The sequence below is a fragment of the Scyliorhinus torazame genome, chromosome 3 (genome assembly GCF_047496885.1).
Source record: "Scyliorhinus torazame isolate Kashiwa2021f chromosome 3, sScyTor2.1, whole genome shotgun sequence".
NCBI classification, from domain to species: Eukaryota; Metazoa; Chordata; class Chondrichthyes; order Carcharhiniformes; family Scyliorhinidae; genus Scyliorhinus; species Scyliorhinus torazame.
The window spans coordinates 200,386,781-200,410,292 of NC_092709.1; the positions used below are offsets into that span (position 1 = coordinate 200,386,781).

The 23,512-nt window shown below is 45.1% G+C and overlaps 1 protein-coding gene across 4 annotated transcripts in view; it reads right to left on the minus strand.

Annotated features, from left to right (window-relative positions):
• Positions 1–23,512, minus strand: part of fryl (furry homolog, like) — a 683,156-nt gene that overhangs the window by 110,376 nt on the left and 549,268 nt on the right. For all 4 annotated transcript variants that reach the window (XM_072496733.1, XM_072496730.1, XM_072496731.1 and 1 more), the window contains 3 exons: positions 22,384–22,458; positions 11,578–11,754; positions 8,127–8,327 (listed from right to left, as the gene is read on the minus strand). In XM_072496733.1, the coding sequence (XP_072352834.1) occupies positions 8,127–8,327; positions 11,578–11,754; positions 22,384–22,458 (453 nt within the window). The remainder of the gene's footprint in view (positions 1–8,126; positions 8,328–11,577; positions 11,755–22,383; positions 22,459–23,512) is intronic.

Below are 23,512 nucleotides of genomic sequence, written 5' to 3' on the forward strand. Positions count from 1 at the left end.
AAAATGTGTTTTGTGGTAGTATCATGCTAGAGTGTGATGTAAAAGATAGAGGATAATCCTTTGAATGCAGAGGCTGGTGGGGTGGAAAGTTTGGACCTCTCTGTCTCTATTTCTGGTGATAGACAATTCAGCCCCTTGAGCCTGCACCGCTGATCTCATCTCCATCTTGCTCGCTCCCTGAAACCCTTCATCCCTCAAATTAAAAACCTATCTATCGCCTCAAATTTGTTTCGTGTCACAGTGTCCACTGCGCTCTGGGGTAGAGAACTCCAGAGATTCATGACTCTTTGAGTGAAGCAATCCTTCCTCATTTCTGTTTTAAATCTTCCAACCATCAGCCTAAAACTATGGCCTCTCATTCCAGAATGTCCAAGAAGAAACATATGCTCTACATCTACCCTGTCAATCCTCTTTAGCATCTAATACCTCAATTCGATTTCCACTCATTCTTGTAACCTCCAGCGAATAGAGGCCTAAACTGCTCAGTGTCTCTTCATAAGACAAGTCCTTCATCTCTAGAATCAATCTAATGAACCTCCTCTGAACCGTTTTTGTGAAGGGCAGGTCGTGCCTCACAAACTTTATTGAGTTCTTTGAGAAGGTGACCAAACAGGTGGATGAGGGTAAAGCAGTTGATGTGGTGTATATGGATTTCAGTAAAGCGTTTGATAAGGTTCCCCACGGTAGGCTACTGCAGAAAATACGGAGGCATGGGATTCAGGGTGATTTAGCAGTTTGGATCAGAAATTGGCTAGCTGGAAGAAGACAAAGGGTGGTGGTTGATGGGAAATGTTCAGACTGGAGTCCAGTTACTCGTGGTGTACCACAAGGATCTGTTTTGGGGCCACTGCTGTTTGTCATTTTTATAAATGACCTGGAGGGCGTAGAAGGATGGGTGAGTAAATTTGCAGATGACACTAAAGTCGGTGGAGTTGTGGACAGTGTGGAAGGATGTTACAAGTTACAGAGGGACATAGATAAGCTGCAGCGCTGGGCTGAGAGGTGGCAAATGGAGTTTAATGCAGAAAAGTGTGAGGTGATTTATTTTGGAAGGAATAACAGGAAGACAGAGTACTGGTTAATGGTAAGATTCTTGGCAGTATGGATGAGCAGAGAGATCTAGATCCCTGAAAGTTGCCACCCAGGTTGAGAGGGTTGTTAAGAAGGCGTACGATGTGTTAGCTTTTATTGGTAGAGGGATTGAGTTTCGGAGCCATGAGGTCATGTTGCAGCTGTACAAAACTCTGGTGCGGCCGCATTTGGAGTATTGTGTGCAATTCTGGTCGCCGCATTATAGGAAGGATGTGGAAGCATTGGAAAAGGTGCAGAGGAGATTTACCAGAATGTTGCCTGGTATGGAGGGAAGATCTTATGAGGAAAGGCTGAGGGACTTGAGGCTGTTTTCGTTAGAGAGAAGAAGGTTAAGAGGTGACTTAATTGAGGCATACAAGATGATCAGAGGATTGGATAGGGCGGACAGTGAGAGCCTTTTTCCTCGGACGGTGATGTTTAGCATGAGGGGACACAGCTTTAAATTGAGGGGAGATAGATATAAGACAGATGTCAGAGGGAGGTTCTTTACTCATTCAGGAGTAGGTAAGGGCGTGGAATGCCCTGCCTGCAACAGTAAGGGCATTCAAATGGTCATTGGATAGACATATGGACGATAAGGGAATAGTGCAGATGGGCTTTAGAGTGGTTTCACAGGTCGGCGCAACATCGAGGGCTGAAGGGCCTGTACTGCGCTGTAATGTTCTATGTTCTATGTCTCTAATGCATTTACGTTCTTCCTCAAGTAAGGGGACCAAAGCTGTGTGCAGTACTCAATGCCCTATACAGTTGTAACAGCACTTCCTACTTTCATACTCTATTCCATTAGCAATGAATGCCAATATTCCACCACCAATATTAATTAAAGGTAAAGTTGCCATAGTCTCAGATGAGCATTGGTTGCTTTCCCCTTTGATGGGAAGAGCTGGCTGGTGGTGATTTAACCTGAGGATCACCACACCTCAGGCGAGGGGCCATGTTGAGAAGGCTGGCCTTAATGGATAACCTCAGCTGGTACGGGAATTGAACTCGCGCTGCTGGCCTTGCTCTGCATCACGAACCAGCTGCCTAGCCAACTGAGCTCTCATACCGTCATGTCGGTCACTGGCCTGCTGCAATGTTCCAGTGAAGCCCAACGCAAGCTGGCGGAGCAGCATCTTATCTTCCAGTTGTGCATGTTACAGCCCTCAGGACTCAACATGAAGTTCAACAACGTTAGACTGTAACCTTTCTCCTCCATCTTTTTAAAAAAAATTATTTATATTCACATTTTGCAACTTTCATACATAAACAATACCACAATGAAACAATAAACAAACCGCCCGAAACCCTGCCCCCCTCCATGCGGCACAATCCTCAACAGAGAGACCCCCTTCCAGTTCTCCAACCCACCCAAATTAACAACTAACGGTGACCAGCTCTCTAAAGTACAGAATAAACCTTTGGTAAAACCCCTCAATTGTCCCCCTCATGTTGTGCGTAACTTTCTTAAGATATAAAGATACCATAAGATCCCCCAGCCATACTGAGACAGTGGGTGAAGTAGCTGACTTCCACCCCAGCAGCACCCCCTTCTAGCAATCAGTGAGGTGAAGGTCAGGACATCTGCCCCTGCCCTAGTCTGCAGCTCTGGCAGGTCGGACACCCCAAATATGGCCCCTAAGGGAAAGGACGTGACCAGAATATGTGCACGCTTAGCAAAGCCTCTCCCATACATTCCCCACACCCACAAGTAACCTGCTCATCCTGGGTTTGGTCAAATGGGCCCAATGCACTACCTTCAACTGTATCAACCCTAACCTCGAACATGACAATATTGCATTCACCCTGCCAGAGCCTCGCATCACACCCCATCCTCCAGCTCCAACCCCAACTCCTCCTCCCACTTAGCCTTCAGCCCCTCCACAGACACTTCCTCTTGCACCATAATCCTGCCATAAACCCCAACGTGCTCCCCTCTTCCATCCCTGCCAGTGACAAAACCCGTCCCAACAATGAGGAAGGAGGCACCAAAGAGAATGTTGGGAAGACCTTTTTTGTGAAGTTGCAAACCTGTAGTTACCTAAAACCATCCGTTGTGAAAGCCCAAATTTCTCCGACAATTCCTCGATGCTCACAAATCGCTCCTCTAAAAACAAGTCCCTCATCCCTTCCACCCACTTCTCCACCCATCCCCTAAAACTAGCATCCAGCCTCAATGGCTCAAACAATTGGTTTGCACAGATCGGCACCAACTTCAATACCGCCCCCAATTAAAAGATTTGTCAAAACTGTCTCCAAATCTTAAACGTGGAGACCACTACTGAGTTCCCTGGAGAAAACGGTAGCGAGACTATCACCTTTTAAATAAATTTTAGAGAACCCAATTAAGAGGCAATTTAGTGTGGCCAATCCACCTACCCTGCACATCTTTGGGTTGTGGAGGTGAGGCCCACACAGACATGGGAGAATGTGCAAGCTCCACACAGACAATGACCCGGGACTGGGATAGAGCCCGGATCCTTAGAGCCATAGGCAGCAGTGCTAATCACTGCGCCACCTTGCCACCCTAGCGAGACCATCACCAATGCCCTTAACCCCGACACGACTCCGATTCCATTCGCACCATACAGTTTCCGGATCCCTACAGGACCCCAGCGCATTCTCCACATATGGCGCCTAATAATAATATATCAGACTCGGCAATGCCAAGCCCCTTGACTGCCAGTCCCTTTGGAGGACTAACACGGCCTTGAAAAATTCAGTCAGCTTCGGATCCTCCACCCGATCCTGAGGTTCTGTCGCCTCAACCTATTCTCCAGATCCTCGATCGTAGCTCTCAGGCCTTGTTTCTGTCCTCCACCCTCTGCAGCTCAGCATCGAGGGAGGTCAACTGATCACTATGTCCCGACAGTGTCTCCTCACCCCATTCGACACCTCACTATATTCCCGCACTGTCTCTGAAGTCTTCCCCAAAGCCTCTTTTATTGGGACCATTGCATCATCTACCGGTTTTCTGAGGGTCTCCGTCATTTCTCTCTTTTGCCTCTTGAAATGCTTGCTGAATTGCTATTACCTCTGTCAGCTTGTCCACTGTGATAGATATGGCCCCATACAACGAGCCTGCCTCCGCCATCTTCAATCCAGCAGGACTCCACACCTTGTTCAATTCCCCGAGAAGGGCTGCTGGTCACACTTTCCTTTCCAATATTCTTTTTTGCGCCTTTTGACATCCTCACCCAAAAGACTCTCAAATGGGACAAATTTGGCCATCAATTACCCCCGGAAACCGGGTGAAAAGAACCAAAAACTAAGGACTCTAGCAAGAGAGACCTTATGTGTGACCTCCTTCTACATGTCATCACCACAACTCCCTTTCACATCCATCTTAAACCCGTTTTTAGAAAAATATCCCATATATTTATTGTCCCAATTCAATAACTCCCCACCGCCCACGCCATCTTTCTTTTGTTCTTAAAGTTGCTACATCTTGCTGCAATCGCAGTTACTTTAATATCTAACACATTTCTCCCTCTCTCTTATTTCTGATGAATAGTCAAATGGATTTGAAACGTTAACTCTGTTTCTCTCCCTAAATGCTGCTAGACCTGTTTCATCCATCATTCTCGGTTCTTGTTTAAAATACTTATGTCTCTGCCCAGAAAAGTCAGCAAAGCTTTAGTGAGCAAAATATATCAGCTGCAGCAAATTTCATAGAATAAGTATTTATGTTACTTGCAGATCAGCTCTTACAGCTGAAGCAGCTACACTAACTACCTTCTTGTGTGATCAGCAATCCAGTTCTGAAAGTAACTGGAACATGCGATTCTGAACATCAGAGGTTTTTAATGATGAGGTTAATTAAGCTTGTATAAAAACAATCAAATTGTGATGTGAGCCCAATAGGGCTTTGTATATTGTAGTCTGGATTACTGAAACAATATTGAAGAAATGAAATGGTAAGACAGGATCGACAAAATGGACTAACTTTAGTATGATGATTGTTTTGAACAACTGCAGAATGTAAATTACTATACTGGTTTCCTGAAAATGTGATTGTTTTGTATCAAATGGAAAGTGATTTATCCTAACAATGTTCTGCATTTCCAGCATTACCAAATGTCTTCTTTTACTTTTTACCTTGTTAATTATTTCCTTTCAATCCAGCAAAATCATGATGGTTTCTGCACAAATTTGTTGACAAGCTGTAACTAGTAGTGTTTCTCAGGATTTAGTGCCAGGGCCTCAACTAATTATGATCTAAATTAATGACTTGGATGAAGGGAATGAAATGTATGGTAGCTATTTTTGCTGATTACACCAAGGTAGGAATGTAAGTCTGCAAAAGGATTTAAATAGGTTACCTGAGTGGACAAAGATTTGGCAGATGGAGTACAATGTGGGAAAATGTGAACTTGAAAATTTAATATATATAAAATGTGAACTTGTTCACTTTGATAGGAAATATAGAAAAGCAATATATTATTTAAACAGCGAGATAATTCATTATGGTATAGAGGTATCTGGATGTCCTGGGACATGAATCACAAAGGTTAGTATTCAGGTACAGCAAGTGACTAGGAAGGCAAATGAAATTTTGCATTTATTGGAAGCGAAATTGAGTACAAAGGTAGGGAAGTGTTGCTACAACTGTACAGGGCCTGAGGCATACCATATCTGGAGTACTGTGTACAGTTTTGGTCTCGTTATTTAAGGAAGGACATAACTGCATTTGAAAGAGTGTAGAGAATGTTTATGCAACTGATTCCTGGGGATGAAAGCGGTTGTATTACAAGGAAAGGTTGGACAGTTCAGGCCTGTATGCATTGGAGTTTAGAAGAATGAGAGGTGATCTTATTGAAAATATAAGAACCTGAGGGGATTTGACAGGTTGGATGCTGAGTTTTCCTTTGTAGGGGAATCTAGAACCAGGGGACAGAGTAAGTGTCTCCCACTTAAGACTAGAGGAGGAGATTTTTTTTTCTCTCAGAAGGTTGTTAGTCTGTGCAGAAGCAGGGTCAATTGAACATATTCAAGATCAACCATGATCTTATTGAATGATGGAACAGGCTTGACGGGCCAAATGGGCCTACTCCCAATTCTTGTATTATTATGGCAGTGTGGGGTGTGGTGGAAGAAGAGGAAATTTGGGAATGCAATAGTGACAGGGGATTCTATGGTTAAGAGTACAGGACAGACATTTCTGTGGGCCGCAGATGTGACTCCAGCCTAGTACTTTGCTGCCCTGGTCAGGGTCCAGGGTGGCACTGCCGAACATTATGGGGAAGGGCGGGAAAGAGTGAGCAGTCAAGAGACTTGATCCACATTGGTAGAATGCATCAGTATAAAGACAGATAAGGTAATGGAGGCAGATTTTAGAGAGGCAAGAAGAAGATAACATGCAGAACCTCCTCAAAGGCACCAATATCCCCCATCCTATCCACGTAATCCCATTAACGGACAATTTAGCATGGTCAATCCACTTAACCAGCACATCTTTGGACTGTGGGAGGAAACCGGAGCACCCAGAGAAAACCTATGCAGACATGGGGGAGAATGTGCAAACTCCACACAGACAGTTGCCCGAGGTCGGAATCGAACTTGGGTCCCTGGCACCGTGAGTCAGCAGTGCTAACCACTGTGCCACTATTGAGACATCAATAGGATGTAGACAAGCGGTTGGGCAGAGATGTAGCAGGTGAAATTTAATGCAGAGAAGCATGAAGTGATACATTTTGGTGGGAAGAGGAGAGGAAATATAAACTAAAAAGGTACAAATGGTATATGTGCATAAATGTTTGAAGGTAGCAGTGCAGGGTAAGAAAAGGCATACAGGTTCCTGGGCTTTAAAAGGAGTGGCATAGGGTGCAAAAGCAAGGAAGTTATGATAAATGTTTATGAAACATTGTTTAGCCTCAAAAGGAGTATTGTGACAATTCTAGACATTATATTTTAAGAAAAATGTGAAGATATTAGAGGGGGTGCAGAAAAGATTTACGAAAATGGTTCTAGGATGTGGGACTTTAGCGACATGGAGAGACTGAAGAAGCTTCTTAGAGAGAAGGTTGAGAGGATATTTGATAGAGGTATTCAAAATCATGAGGGGCCATGAGAGAATGGAATGAGTGAGTAGATAGAGAGAAATTGTTAGCAGACGGATCAAGAACAAAAGTTTCAAGATGAATGGCAAAGGAAGCGAAAACAAAGGAAAAACCTTTTTTAAACACATTGAGTGGTTAGGATCTAAGAATGCAGTGCTTAAGTGAGTGGTGGGGGTAGATTCAATCATAGCTTTCAAAAAGGACTTGGACTATCAATATCTATGAAGAGAAAACAAGACTTATGGAGAAAGAGCAAGGGAGGGAATAGCTAATGTACTCTTGCTGGCACCCAGCAGTGCTGGGCAGGTAAGGAGTCTCCTTATGTGCTGTAGCAATTCTATGATGTGATACAAGGAAACAAAACCAGCAAGATTCGCCCCACTGTGCACTGATGGTAGCCATGGAGAAATCTCACTACCAATTAAGTGAAACAAAATAGCTGCAGGTAGCACTTGGGACTGGTAAGGGAAAAAAACCAATGCCACTATTAAGCAAAAGTTTTTTCAATAAACCAATAAAAAGACACCAGTTTGCCCTGGTGTCTTCTAGCAAAACCAGGACATTTATAAACTTAAATAATAAACTAGTATGGGATTTAAACATGCACACATACCTGGATATAATTTTTATTTAAACAAAGGTTCTGAAAAGCACTTTAAAATGTGTTTCACTTAATGTTTTGTTCAAATTGCATAATTCATGTAATTGCTTTCACAATCCGAATGACTAATTATTTTTAATATGTTAAGACAGCAGATTTTCTTCAGAGAAAGAGAAATTTCATGTTACTTACAATAATAATTTTGATCCATGAGTAGCTAGCTTTTGACAAAATTGCAACTACTTTGGGAAATCATCAAAAAAGGAATTGAATTGACACATATCTTGGAAATTCACATTTTCCTAAAGTTCAATCAATGCATCTCTTATGATAATGTGTGAATCAAAACTATAAATATAAAAAGACTGCAATACAAGAAAAAAGCAATGACTCACCATCTGTGACCGGGTTAAGATCTGACTCGCAGTCAGTACTTCCTCTTCAGATGACTCGTCAGTGTCCTCCTGATTGGTTAAATTTAAACTGGGTGTGCTTCCTGAGTACTGGAACTCTTGGAGTGATGGTGTATCTCCCTTCTCAATGCTATCCAATGACCGCCTCCGCACACCCCAATTAAAGTTGTCCATGCTTTCACCCTGCAACAGCATCACTTTTAACTTATCTTTTCTTAACAGGATTTTTCTTAAAATTACATTATATAGGATCAATTTATATGCTGCCACAGCATTATGGGATTGTACATTACAGGTGTTTTTAAAGTAGCTTATTCCCTTAATGTACTACACCAATTCAGCTGTAAATCCCTTGTGATTTACTGAAATACCCAGAAGTAATAGTGTGCAATACATGAAACATGCAGTCAACCACATTAATAAACAAGTAGCTCACTATAATTTATAATGCTACTTTCTGCAAGTAGATAACCAATTAATAATAATTAAACATACTTTACAGCATTTAACATTTAAAATTACCTGAAGAACATAAAGTTAGCTCATGCTTTTACATCAGTGTATTGTTTGTTAATTTTGTTTTTCACATTTATGTGCAGGCATGTTCTAGAAAGGGCCAAAATTTGCACACAAATATAAACAGAACACTAAGGCCCTACACAGTAATACTACACCATTAATTAACATTCACCATTTATCACACACAAGACAAGAACGCAACAAAACACCGGACCAGGCTGCAACTTACCTGCAGCTCCTGGTTAGCAATGAGGAAAAGAGATGACCAGCGTTAAAAAGTAAGAAGAGAGAAATATTTGGCACGATGTAAGAAACAGGAATATGCCTTAATCTGAACAAACATCAATCATTTAATTTAACAGGCAGTTTAGTTAGGGTGCGACACTTCAGTAACAAAATACATGCAGGACGCGCAGCTCATTTTTTAACACTTGTTCATTAGCTGTAAATGCTATTTAAAGACATCACCCAAGTTACAAAAAAAGACCTGTGACTAGTTAATACCCTGACCCTCTCTTTCTCTCTAGGGAAAATCCACTTATTTCAACTTGCCTTAAAAGAGAAGGCTTCAGTGATAATCATAATAATCGCTTATTGTCACAAGTAGGCTTCAATAAAGTTACTGTGAAAAATCCCTATTAGGAGTGATATTAGGAGTGAATGGGGACCACTGCCACAGTCTTCTTTTATACCAAGACAATGTACCACGTGACCTCAACACTCTTTTCAGTTAGCAAGTTATTATAAATCTGAGATAATACACTATAGATGAACACTGACATGGGGTGAATATTGTAGTGACCCAACAACATTCCCCAGCAGTGTAGCCACTGCTATGAAGGCAAATATATTTGCACAAGATTCCAAATTAAATGGGCAGTAAATCTAATTTGCTGGTGCAGGTTGAGATGTTTCCCACTCTTCCTTGAATAGCATCAAGGAATTTTTTTTACAGACACTGAATAAGCAATTGGGAACTCGGTTTACGATCTCAAAGAAACCTCCGACAATGGGGTGCTCCCTCACTACTGTACTAATGTGTCAACACAGATTATATGATCAAATTCTGCAGTGGGGTTCTGCTTGAACCCATGACCTTTCGAGTCAGAAGTGAAAGCAATGAGCCAACTCGACACTTGAATCTTAAAAATTCAATCAAAACTTATTAAAAGTGAATCTAGGAAAAAGGTCTGCATGCAAAGGATTGTGACGCGTCATCCCAGACGATGATAGATATAAAATCAATTAGGGTATTTAAAAGCAAAATCATGAGGAGAAATAAGCCATGTGTTCTTCCAACTGAACACCGAAGACCAAAGCCATTGGGCTGGAGACTATGTTCTCCTAACGCAGCTGAATTGCACCAGATTTGCAATCCCCTTGGGGTCGTAAAGCAGGATGCAATTCCGTATGCCTTGCCATGCAAATATATGTATGGCTTGGAATACAAGGGATTCCCAAGGAATCCCGCTATCGGGCCGCCATCTTGAGCGGGCGGCCGAATAGGAATGTCCCACAGCCGGCCAGCCCCTCCCCTGCAAATCGGGGTTCCCCCCCATACCCAAGTACATGGGTGACCCTCCCACCGCCCCCAAAGGGACCCCTGTAATAGAGGGCGCCTCCACAGGGACCCCTGAGAGAGGGATACGCCCACAGGGACATAAAAGACCCTGCATAAAAGACCCCAATTCGCCAGAAAAGAGACCCCGGTCTGGAAGCTGGAGAGCAGTCCAGACAGGGGCAGTGAGAAGAATTACAGCTGTAATACTTATCCTTACAGCTCCTCATGTCTATTCCTCGAAGAAGAGCAGTTGTGACCTGCGTCTGGTTCACACAGATCCATTAGCTGAAAGCCATTCATTGCTTTCTAGTAGTGGTCTGTGATTGACATCTTCTACAAACCATCTACCTCTCTTTGATGTGTTTAGGTTGGCCCTTGGATAGGCTCGGGTGGTTTCTACCAGCATGGCCCTGGCACCACACTAGGGCCATGCTGGTAGAAACCACAAGTCATCCGCGCCCACATGATTCCTGGCTGCGGGGACCAGAGAATCGGAGAATCACAGGAGGTCGCAGCATAGGGCACCAGGCCCGCTAAATAGATACAAATTGGTCATGAAGACCCATTTGCATTTATTTACATTCGCCTTGCTGGCACGCATCATGGATTTCATGCAGGCACCAGTGGGTGGGCAGGACGGACGACGTTCCAGCCAGCCGGGATGGAGAATCTAGCACATTGTGTTTGACTCCGATTGCCAACTCTACTCCCTCACCACCAAATTCATCTTTTGCCTGATTCTTGCTTCATCTGAAATCTAACTGTTTGCGATTTTGGCATTGCATTCAATCCCCAACTAAGTTTCCCACTTCATATCCTCTCCAGCATAAAGATCAACCAGTTCTATGTCCATAACATCACCCACTTTCATCCCTATCTCAACCCATCTGCAAGTAAGATCTTATTTATGCTGTTGTCACTTCCAGACTCATCTTTTGGCTGGCTATGCATTTCTTTTATTGCACCCCTGTAGTGCTTGGAGGCATTTTTCCACATTAAAGCAGCATCATAGATGCAAATTGCCACTGTAAAGTATTAAGAAAATAATGGCTGGGTTTTACACTCTCCTGTTGGCGGGTTTGGAGATGGAAAGACATAAAAAAATCCAACTTGCCCATTGTATACTTGCCCGCCCCCAACCAGTCTGAAACTGTATGGACGGGGAGAGGTGTGTCCAGCAGTCTTCCTGTTCTTGAGTATTGAGGCCATTAGGTGGCCAAATAATGGCCTCATCGCAAGGCCCACACCGTACCAAAGGCCTGGCAGCTTTAGCATTCTCACTGGCCTCTTGATCCCGCCACCCTTTTCCATTCAGCCCCCATAGAGACCCACCCCGACCCTGTACGTTCTTACCTCCGCATCTTCCAGTTCGACATCTAAGAAATCAAAATCCTTCAATACTCCAAATTGCTGTTCGGTATTAGCATCCTCTACTGGTACTTCCTCTTCTCTGATTGGATCTTCAGTTGTGGAGATTAAACTTGTCTGTTGTTCTGCAATGTCTAGGTCTTCACTGGATGAAAATACAACCTAAAAAGGTGTTTTCTAATTATACACAGGTGTATCACGCATTTTCAAAAATACGATTTGACATTAAACTCCCCCCCCCCAATCTTTAGGCCCCTTATCCCGCCCCCCCCCCCCCCCCCCCCCCCAGCTAGATACGTGACCAGCTCCTAAATCTGCACAAAAGATACTTATACTGGAGTACCAGGAAATATGACCATTTTCTTTCCCAAATATACGGCCTTCTTGGGACTAGCAGAAGTTGTGTCTTAGGTTTTAATATTCGATGACCTACACTGTCTCCAAGTCAAGCACTGTCTGGATTTTAGAGTTCTCATCCTCATTTTCAAATCTATCAAATGGCCTTGTCCTCCCTTATTTTCTTAACTTCCATCAACCCCACAATCCTCCAAAATATCTGCTCCTCTAATTCTGGCTGGTGTATTCCAAATTAAAATTGCTCCACCATAGTTGGCCGTGCCTTCTTTTACCTCGACCCCAAGCATTGGAAATCCCTCCCTACACCTGTCCGCCTCATTGCCTCGCTTCCTCCTTTAAGGGCAGCACGGTAGCACAGTGGTTAGCACCGTTGCTTCACAGCACCAGGGTCCCAGTTTCGATTCCCGGTTCGATTCCGGTCTGTGCGGAGTCTGCACGTTCTCCGTGTCTGCATGGGTTTCCTCCGGGTGCTCCGGTTTCCTCCCACAGTCCAAAGATGTGCAGGTTAGGTGGACTGGCCATGCTAAATTGCCCTCAGTGTCTAAAAAAGTTAGGTGGGGTTACTGCGATAGGGTGGAGCTGTGGGGCTTAAGTGGGGTGCTCTTTCCAAGAGCCGGCGCAGACTCGATGGGCCGAATGGCCTCCTTCTGCACTGTAAATTCTATGTTTAAGACACATCTTGAAACATACCTGTTTCACCAAGCTTTTGGTCACCTGATCTAATATCGATTTTTGTGCCGTGGGACATTTTGATGCGATATAATTATTGTTGTTTTGATATATAGGCATGTGCATTGGACTGAACAGATTCATTTGTACCAAAAAAGACTTCATATTTATATGCTGCACTAATAAGAAAGTAAATAAAATCAATTGGCTTTGGATATTATATAACTCTTAGAGGATTACATGGAAAAAAGGAACGAGTAATAAGAAATTTTAGCAGGGTTGTGGAGAGAAAAATACAACAGCAGTAGACAGTAAAAATGCAAGATATGCAGCTATATTATTATAATTTCTTTCATGCCATAGATAAAGAGAATAGGGAATTATTCGTTTTTCACATGCCAAGGTTGTAGAAGGGGTGGATGGAGGGGCCAGGAGAGTAATTACAATTTAGTGGTTATCCATACAAAAATAAATGATGGAGAGAAGTCCAAAATTCCCAAATTGAAGTTTCTTCAGTGTTTTCAAGTTTTTAGATAGAAATATAGAAAATGGGAGTAGGCCATTCGGCCCCTCAAGCATGCACTGCCATTCAATATGATCATGGCTGATCCTCCATCTCAATACCATACTCTTGCTCTCTTCCCATGCCCCTCGACACCTTTAAAGTCTAGAAATCTATTTCCTTCTCAAATATATTCAGTAACTTGGCCTCCACAGCCTTGTGTGGTAGAGAATTCCAAAGGTTCACCATCCTGAATGAAGATGTTTCTCCTCATCGGAGTTTGAAATGGCCACCCTGCATCCTGAGACTGTGACCCTGTGTTCTAAACCCCCAACTAGAGGAAACATCATTCCTGCATGTTATCTGTCCAGCCCTTTCAGAACTGTATACATTTAAATGAGATCCCCTTCATTCTTCTAAGTTCCAGTGAATACCAGCCGAGTCGATCCAATCTTTCTTTATATTACAATCCTGCCATCCCAGGAATCAATCTTGTGAACCTTCTCTGCATTCTCTTTATGGAAAGTATATTCTTTCTTAGATAAGGAGACCAAAAACTGCACACAATACTCCAGGTGTGGTCTCATCAAGGCTCTGCAGTAAGATATTCTTGCTCCTGTACTCAAATCTTCTTGCAATGAAGGCCAACAACCATTTCCTTTCCCAACTGTTTGCAGCACCTTAATGCTTGCTTTCAATGACTGGTGTACAAGGACTGCCAGGTCTCTTTGTATATCAACACTCCCCAATCTATCACCATTTAAATACTCTGCCATTCTGTTTTTCATAAACATAGAATTTACAATGCAGAAGGCCTTTGGCCCATCGAGTCTGCACCGACCCTTGGAAAGAGCACCCTATTTATCCCACACATCCACCCTATCCCAGTGACCCCACCTAACCATTTTGGATATGAAGGGCAATTTAGAATGGCCAATCCACCTAATCTGCACACCTTTGGCTGTGGGAAGAAACCGGAGCACCCGGAGGAAATCCATGCAGACACGGGGAAAATGTGCAGACTCCGCACAGACAGTGACCCAAGCCATAAATCAAACCTGGGACCGTGACACTGTGAGGCTAACCACTGTGCTACCGTGCCGCCCCCAAAAAAGAAAACAAAAAAAGCAATTTGTTGTTGATAAGATCCAAAGGGAAAAATGCCGAGTTCCATTTGATTTCAGAGCTGCCCGAAGACTTATCGATTTTCCGGCATCATAGCTTATGCCGTTGGATGACAATTTGCGAGAGGCAGCTGCAACCGTGAACTCTTGTAGTGAGAACAGGGATTCCTCGAAACGCCATATAACTTCACATTTATCCATATTAAACTTCATCTGCCAGGTATTTTCCCACTCAACATGTCTAAATCACTTTGCAGCCCCTTTGAATCACTCACAATCTCACCTAGTCTTGTGTTGTCAGCAAACTTGGAAATGTTACACTTGGTTCTCTAATCCAAATTAATACTTTCATTAACACTTCAATGAAGTTATTGTGAAAAGTCCCTAGTCGTCACATTCTGGCGCCTGTTCGGGTACATGGAGGGACAATTCAGAATGTCCAAATTACCTAACAGCACGTCTTTCTGGACTTGTCGGAATACCCAGAGGAAACCCATGCAGACGCGGGGAGAACATGCTGACTGCACAGACAGTGACCCAACCGGGAATCATGAATAGCTGGGGCCTAAACGCTTGTGGTACCTCACTAGTCACTGCCTGCCACTTGAAAAAGACCCATTTATCCTCTCTCTGTTTCATGTCTGCTGACCAATACTCAATCCATGCCAATATATTACCCATAATCCCATGTGTTTTCATTTTGCACACTAACCTCTTATGTGGGACTTCATTGAAAACTTTCTGAAAGTCCAATTACACCACATCAACTGATTCTCCCTTATCTATTCTCTAGTTATAGAATCACAGAATTTACAGCGCAGAAGGAAGCCATTCGGCCCCATCAAGTATGCATCGGCTCTTAGAAAGAGCCCCATTCACCTAACCTGCACATCTTTGGACTGTGGGAGGACCCTCTTCCTCCGGAGCACCCGGAGGAAACCCACGCAGACACGGGGAGAAAGTGCAAACTCCGCACAGGCAGTGACCCAAGCCGGGAATCAAACCTGGGACCCTGGAGCTGTGAAGCAACTGTGCTAACCACTGTGCTACCATGCCCCCGTTACATCCTCAAAAATCTTTAGTAGGTTTGTCAAACATGATTTCCCTTTCATAAACATTGTAAAATTTTCAGCATCTCTGTTAGTCTTTGTGGGAAAGAAAATTTGTAAATAAAGTCATGGGAGAGAGAGAAAGGCTGGCCGTTTGGGAATGTTATGCGTATATTCGGCCTGAGCTGGAGCATTGCATCCAATTCTAGGCAAGTTGCTGGTTTTTGATTTATAAATGGTTGGTATTGCTTTCGAATAATCTTAGTTGTTTCCGAAGGACAACCAAATGATAACCAAAAAGGATAGGAACAAATTCATTATCTAAGATATTATACTAAAGGAGTGTGGCAGCAATGGAAAACAGGACTTCCGGGTGCGGCGATGACCAGCTAGGTCGCACGTTTCGGCAGCTCCCGGTGGAACGGACTTTGGGCTCTTGATAGGAGCCCCAACGGCAATTTAACGGCAAATAACACTGTGCGGTAATCCAGAAGGGAATCCCCCCTGGACACGGATGGAAAAGAGAGAGGAAAGTAGCCAGATTGCGTTGGATCCTCTAGAGCAGCGGCCAGGAAGGCAGGCACAAAGCAAGATGGCGTCGGAAGGAGGCAGTTTAATATGGGGCCCTGACCAACAAGAGTTCCTGCGGCGTTGCGTGGAAGAACTCAAAAGGAGATGAAGAAGAGAGCTGTTGGCCCTGATATTACAAGCGATTGAGGGGCTAAAGGAGGAGCAAAAGACCCAGGAACAGGAGCTTCGGTCGTGAAGGCAAAGGCTGCTGAGAATGAGGACGACATACAAGGGCCTGGTGGTGAAAACGGAGATGCACGAGGCACAACACAAAAGGTGTGTGGAAAGGCTGGAGGTGCTGGAGAATAATGCGAGGAGGAAGAATTTAAGGATTCTTGGTCTTCCCGAAGGTGCAGAAGGGGCAGACGTCGGGGCATATGTGAGCACGATGCTGCACTCGTTAATGGGATCGGAGGCCCCGACGGGTCCGCTGGAGGTGGAGGGAGCCTATCGAGTTATGGCGCGAAGACCGAGAGCTGGAGAAATTCCTCGAGCCATAGTGGTGAGATTTCTCCGATATAAGGACAGAGAGATGGTCCTCAGATGGGCAAAGAAAACTCGGAGCAGTAGGTGGGAGAACGCGGTGATCCGCGTATATCAAGAGTGGAGTGCGGAGGTGGCGAGAAGGAGGGCAAGCGTTAATCGGGCCAAGGCGGTGCTGCACAAACGGAAGATTAAATTTGGAATGCTGCAACCGGCAAGACTGTGGGTCACACATCAAGGGAAACACCACTACTTCGAAACGGCAGATGAGGCGTGGACATTTATTGTCGAGGAGAAACTGGAGTGAGCGGGCCATAAGAACAACGTTTGGGACAAAGTGGGGGGGGGGGGGGGGGGGGGGGGGTGAATATGTGGGATGAAGGGGGGAAAAGAGGGAAGAGATGACTTCCCAAGTTGTTAATCCTGCGACCCTGTAACTTTTCTCTCTTCCTTTCTTTGTTCTTTAGAGGGATACGGACCCAGGAAGTGTAGAAGATTGTAGTTTAGTCGGGCAGCATGGTCGGCAAGGGCTTGGAGGGCCGAAGGGCCTGTTCCTGTGCTGTACATTTCTTTGTTTGTTGTTCTTTGTACCCCATGTCGTGGGGGAGGGAGGATGAGGAGCTGAGGGCGCCGGCCATTGGGGGCGGGGCCAAAAGGGAAGCACGGGCTTTGTTCCCGCGCTATGGTAATCATGGCGGGAACAGGGAAGCAGGAAGGAGGGGGCCTCGCACAGTGTGAGCCGAGGTCACGGGGGGAAGCCGAGGTCGGCCAGAGTTTGCTGACTTCTGGGAGCAACATGGGGGTGCAATTACGCCAGTTTGGGATCTAGCGGGGGGGGGGGGGGGGGGTTAACTGGGTTGCTGCTGCTGGGGAGAAGGGGGAGCTGGTATGGGGGAGGCGTGGTCGGGGCGGGGGGGGGCGCCGCTTGGGGGAGATACGGCTACGTGGGAACCGGGTGAGGAGCTGGATTGAAAAAGGAGATGGCTAGTCGTCAAGGGGGGGGGGGGGGTGGTAAAGAGCCCCCCAACCCGGTTGATCACGTGGAATGTGAGAGGGCTGAACGGGCCGATTAAGAGGGTGCGGGTACTCGCACACCTAAAGAAACTTAAGGCAGATGTGGTTATGCTTCAGGAGACACATCTGAAGCTGATAGACCAGGTCAGACTACGCAAAGGATGGGTGGGGCAGGTGTTTCATTCGGGGCTAGACGCAAAAAACAGGGAGGTGGCCATACTAGTGGGGAAGTGGGTAATGTTTGAGGCAAAGACTATAGTGGCGGATAGTGGGGGCAGATACGTGATGGTGAGTGGCAAATTGCAAGGGGAGGCGGTGGTATTAGTGAACGTGTATGCCCCGAACTGGGATGATGCCAACTTTATGAGGCGCATGTTAGGACGAATCCCGGACCTAGAAGTGGGGAAGTTGGTAATGGGTGGAGATTTTAATACGGTGCTGGACCCAGGGCTGGACAGATCGAGGTCCAAGACCGGAAGGAGGCCGGCTGCAGCGAGGGTGCTTAAGGACTTTATGGAGCAGATGGGAGGAGTAGACCCCTGGAGATTTAGTAGACCTAGGAGTAAGGAGTTTTTGTTTTCTTCCTATGTCCACAAAGTTTATTCACGAATAGATTTTTTTGTTCTGGGAAGGGCACTGATCCCAAAGGTGACGGGGACGGAGTACACGGCTATAGTCATTTCGGATCATGCTCCACATTGGGTGGACCTGGAGATAGGGGAAGAAAAACAACAGCGTCCACCCTGGAGAATGGACATGGGATTATTGGCAGATGAGGGGGTGTGTTTAAGGGTGAGGGGGTGTATTGAAAGGTACTTGGAACTCAATGATAATGGGGAGGTACAGGTGGGAGTGGTCTGGGAGGCGTTGAAGGCAGTGGTTAGAGGGGAGCTGATATCTATTAGGGCACATAAAGGAAAGCAGGAGGGTAGGGACAGGGAACAGTTGTTGAAAGAACTTCCGAGGGTGGACAGACAATATGCGGAGGCACCGGAGGAGGGACTGTACAGGGAAAGGCAAAGGCTACATGTAGAATTTGACTTGTTGACTACGGGTAATGCAGAGGCACAATGGAGGAAGGCACAGGGTGTACAGTACGAATACGGGGAGAAGGCGAGCAGGTTGCTGGCCCACCAACTGAGGAAAAGGGGAGCAGCGAGGGAGATAGGGGGGTGAGAGATGAGGAGGGAGAGATGGAGCGGGGAGCGGAGAGAATGAATGGAGTGTTCAAGGCATTTTACGAAAGATTATATGAAGCTCAGCCCCCGGATGGGAAGGAGAGAATGATGTGCTTTCTGGATCAGCTGGAATTTCCTAAGGTGGAGGAGCAGGAGAGGGTGGGACTGGGAGCATAGATTGAGACGGAAGAAGTGGTGAAAAGGATTGGGAGCATGCAGGCGGGGAAGGCCCCGGGACGAGACGGATTCCCAGTTGAATTCTATAGGAAATATATGGACTTGCTGGCCCCGCTCCTGATGAGAACCTTTAATGAGGCGAGGAAAAGGGGGCAGCTGCCCCCGACTATGTCAGAGGCAACGATATCGCTCCTCCTAAAGAAGGAAAAAGACCCGCTGCAATGCGGGTCCTACAGGCCCATTTCCCTTCTGAATGTGGACGCTAAGATTCTGGCCAAGGTAATGGCAATGAGGATAGAGGATTGTGTCCCGGGGGTGGTTCATGAGGACCAAACTGGGTTTGTGAAGGGGAGACAGCTGAATACAAATATACGGAGGCTGCTAGGGGTAATGATGATGCCCCCACCAGAGGGGGAAGAGCTGATAGTGGTGGCGATGGATGCCGAGAAAGCATTTGATAGAGTGGAATGGGATTATTTGTGGGAGGTGCTGAGGAGATTTGGTTTTGGGGATGGGTATATCAGGTGGGTACAGTTGCTGTATAGGGCCCCGATGGCGAGCGTGGTCACGAATGGACGGGGGTCTGACTATTTTCGGCTCCATAGAGGGACGAGGCAGGGATGTCCTCTGTCCCCGTTATTGTTTGCACTGGCGATTGAACCCCTGGCCATAGCATTGAGGGGTTCCAGGAAGTGGAGGGGAGTACTCAGGGGGGGAGAAGAACACTGGGTATCTCTGTATGCGGATGATTTGTTGCTATATATGGCGGACCCGGCGGAGGGGATGCCAGAGATAATGTGGATACTTGGGGAGTTTGGGGATTTTTCAGGGTATAAACTGAACATGGGGAAAAGTGAGTTGTTTGTGGTGCATCCAGGGGAGCAGAGCAGAGAGATAGAGGATTTACCGTTGAGGAAGGTAACAAGGGACTTCCGGTACTTGGGGATCCAGATAGCCAAGAATTGGGGTACATTACACAGGCTTAATTTAACGCGGTTGGTGGAACAGATGGAGGAGGACTTTAAGAGATGGGACATGGTGTCCCTGTCATTGGCAGGTAGGGTGCAGGCGGTTAAAATGGTGGTCCTCCCGAGATTCCTTTTTGTGTTTCAGTGCCTCCCGGTGGTGATCACGAAGGCTTTTTTCAAAAGAATCAAGAAGAGTATTATGAGTTTTGTGTGGGCTGGGAAGACCCCGAGAGTGAGGAGGGGATTCTTGCAGCATAGTAGGGACAGGGGGGGCTGGCACTACCGAGCCTAAGTGAATACTACTGGGCCGCCAATGTTTCAATGGTGTGTAAGTGGATGGGAGAAGGGGAGGGAGCGGCGTGGAAGAGATTGGAGAGGACGTCCTGTAGGGGGACTAGCCTACAAGCAATGGTGACGGCGCCGTTGCCGTTCTCACCAAAGAAATACACCACAAGCCCGGTGGTGGTGGCTACATTGAAAATTTGGGGGCAGTGGAGACGGCATAGGGGAAGGACGGGAGCTTCGGTGCGGTCCCCGATAAGAAACAATCATAGATTCGTTCCGGGGAGAATGGATGGGGGATTTGGAGCATGGCAAAGAGCTGGGGTAGTACAACTGAGAGATCTGTTTGTAGATGGGACGTTTGCGAGTCTGGGAGCGCTGACGGAAAAATATGGGTTGCCCCAAGGGAATGCATTTCAGTACATGCAATTGAGGGCTTTTGCGAGGCAACAGGTGAGGGAATTCCTGCAGCTCCCGATGCAGGAGGTGCAGGATAGAGTGATCTCAGAGACATGGGTGGGGGATGGTAAGGTGTCGGACAGATACAGGGAAATGAGGGACGAGGGGAGATCATGGTAGATGAGCTGAAAGGGAAATGCCCTACGTAGGGTAAACTCATCGTCCTCGTGTGCCAGGCTAAGCCTGATACAATTTAAGGTGTTACACAGGGCGCATATGACTGGAGCACGGCTTAGTAAAATTTTTTGGGGTAGAGGATAGGTGTGCGAGATGCTCGAGAGGCCCAGCGAATCACACCCACATGTTCTGGTCATGCCAGGCACTACAGGGGTTCTGGGTGGGGGTGGCAAAGGTGCTTTCGAAGGTGGTGGGGGTCCGGGTCGAACCAAGCTGGGGGTTGGCTATATTTGGGGTTACAGAAGAGCCGGGAGTGCAGGAGGCGAGAGAGGCTGACGTGTTGGCCTTTGCGTCCCTAGTAGCCCGGCGCAGGATATTGTTAATGTGGAAGGAAGCCAAACCCCCGGGTGTGGAGACCTGGATAAATGACATGGCAGGGTTTATAAAGTTAGAACGGATTAAGTTTGTGTTAAGGGGTTCGGCTCAGGGGTTCACCAGGCGGTGGCAACCGTTCGTCGATTACCTCACAGAAAGATAGAGGGAATGGAAAAGAAGTAGACAACAGCAGCAACCCGGGGGGGGGGGGGGGAGAGAGAGAGAGAGAGAGAGAGGAATCGAATGGACTCTCAGAGATGTTATTGTATATGTATAATATGTATAGGTATTTGTTATAGGTAATTGTATATTGGATTGTATTTTTGGAGAGTATTTATTTTGGACAAGGCAGTTGTCATTCAGTTTTGTTTTTGTTTATATATTATTTATTTATTTGTTTAAAACTGGCCACTGTTATTTATATTGCTTTATTGTTGTGTAAAAGAAACACTACGTACTGTTATGTTTGGCCAAAGAATCTTGAATAAAATATATTTTTAAAAAAGCAATGGAAAACAGGAAAATATTTGTGTGACACTGGCAATAGTAACGGGTACAAGAGTGATTCCGTAGCATTAGGAGCTGGCAAATCAAACCTAAATTTTAAAAGTGAAACAAATTAAATCTAACGCTCAACAAACAAAAATAACTTAAAATACTAGAAAGGAATCAGTTGGAAGATTACTTAATTATGAAACTAATACTGTACAATCAACTGTCGCTTAGTTGGTTGTACCCGCATCTCTGAGTAACCAGGTTCTGGGTTCAAATCCCACTCTCGGGTTTGAGCCCAAAATTCAAGGCCGATATTCCAGTGCAGTACTGCAGGAGTGCTGCATTGTCAGAGGTGCCATCTTTCAGATGAGACATTAATCTGGGGTCCCATCTGCCTCCTCGGTGGGTTTAAAAGATCCCAAGGCATTATTTTGAAGGGCAGAATGGGGAGTTATCCCTAGTGCCTGGGCAATATCTATCCCTCAATTACTGTAACAAAAACAGATTGTTGGTACTAGGATTTAAATTAATGAACTGGACTGTTTCGCTAATAAGTCCTCGATGTACAAGAATTTTGTTCAATTCAAGATTTACAAAACCAAAATAATCTGATTGATTGCTGCCTAAAACACTGCACTGCAACATTCAACATCCCCCCCATCTTTGCTAGCTTCCTCAGACTGAAACTAGAACAGTACAATCTAGATATTAACTGTGATTCCAGTGGCAATTGGATGCTAGATTGCATAAGTTAAACATACTGGAGGGATAAAATCTAAGGGGAGAGTCTGTACTTGTCCTTGTTTTCTCCTGATGCTCTTATGAATTAAATAGTTCCTATCAAAGACAGAAGATACCAATTTTTAAAGAACTACTGTAAAGCCAAGTTTAAGCAAAGATTTTATTTTAAAATATCGTGCAACACAATGGGCTAGAAATGTACTTTCAATCAAATGAAAAAGTTTAACTTACTGATGGGTTTTTCGGGAGACCTACTTCCTGGCCACAAAGTGAAAGTACATTCATTAATTTCTCTCTGGTCCTCCTCTAAAATAAAACACCCAAAAATAAGAAGATTCAAAACATGTTCTAAAAAGCTGATTCAACCAAACTAAAGTACCACATCATTTTAATATGATCAGGTTACATTTTGAATATGAACAGGCCACTTCACTACTTTGTACTTTAATTTTTTTATACATATAATTCCACAGAAAATGGAAAGCCTGAGTCAGTGTCACCTCTTCTAAGAATAACATTTGTTGTCAAGTGTTCCATTGCATTGGTAATGCTGCATAACTATATCCATTCCTTTTTTAAATATAAATTTAGAGTACCCAATAATTTGTTTCCCAACATATGGGCAATTTAGCAGAGCCAATCCACCTACCATGAACATCTTTGGGTTGTGGGGGTGAAACCGACGCAGATATGGGGAGAATGTGCAAACTCCACACGGACAGTGATCCAGGGCCGGGATCGAACCTGGCTCCTTAGCGCCGTAGGCAGCAGGGCTAACTACTGCGCCACCGCACAGCCCTAACTATATCCATTCCTAAAGGCTCCCTCAATGTATAGTAATAAAATAACTTACTTATGTGGAGGAAATGTGGGGGAACAAGAACTACATTCTTGAATACTTAATTTAAAATTATGGCTCATCAGGTGATAAACAACAAATTCGTTGATGAAGCGTCTTTGGACATTTTTGTACGTTAACGGTGCTATATGAATGCATATTTTTCTTAGTGTTTTTATGGTCCAACCAATTTTGGGCAACATATAAATATGTACTTTTTAGTTCTAACTAAGGCTAATAGGTTTTGGGGAATTTTGTGTGTTCGTCAAGACATGCAAGTGCTTGGAACTGTGATCTTATCCAATTCAGACATCCAGTGAAAGCATCAAATAACTCCTAGGTCATTTACAGTGTAGTTAAATACAGAGTTGTGCTCGCTTTTCCTATCTACATCACAAACACTGAAGGGCATTCTGACTACACCAGCATGACTTTCCATTTTCTACATCGCCTTCGAATAAGATGGTCAATTAATGTTGAATTAGTGTCAAATAATTGCAGCCACGTTTTTGGTATACTGGG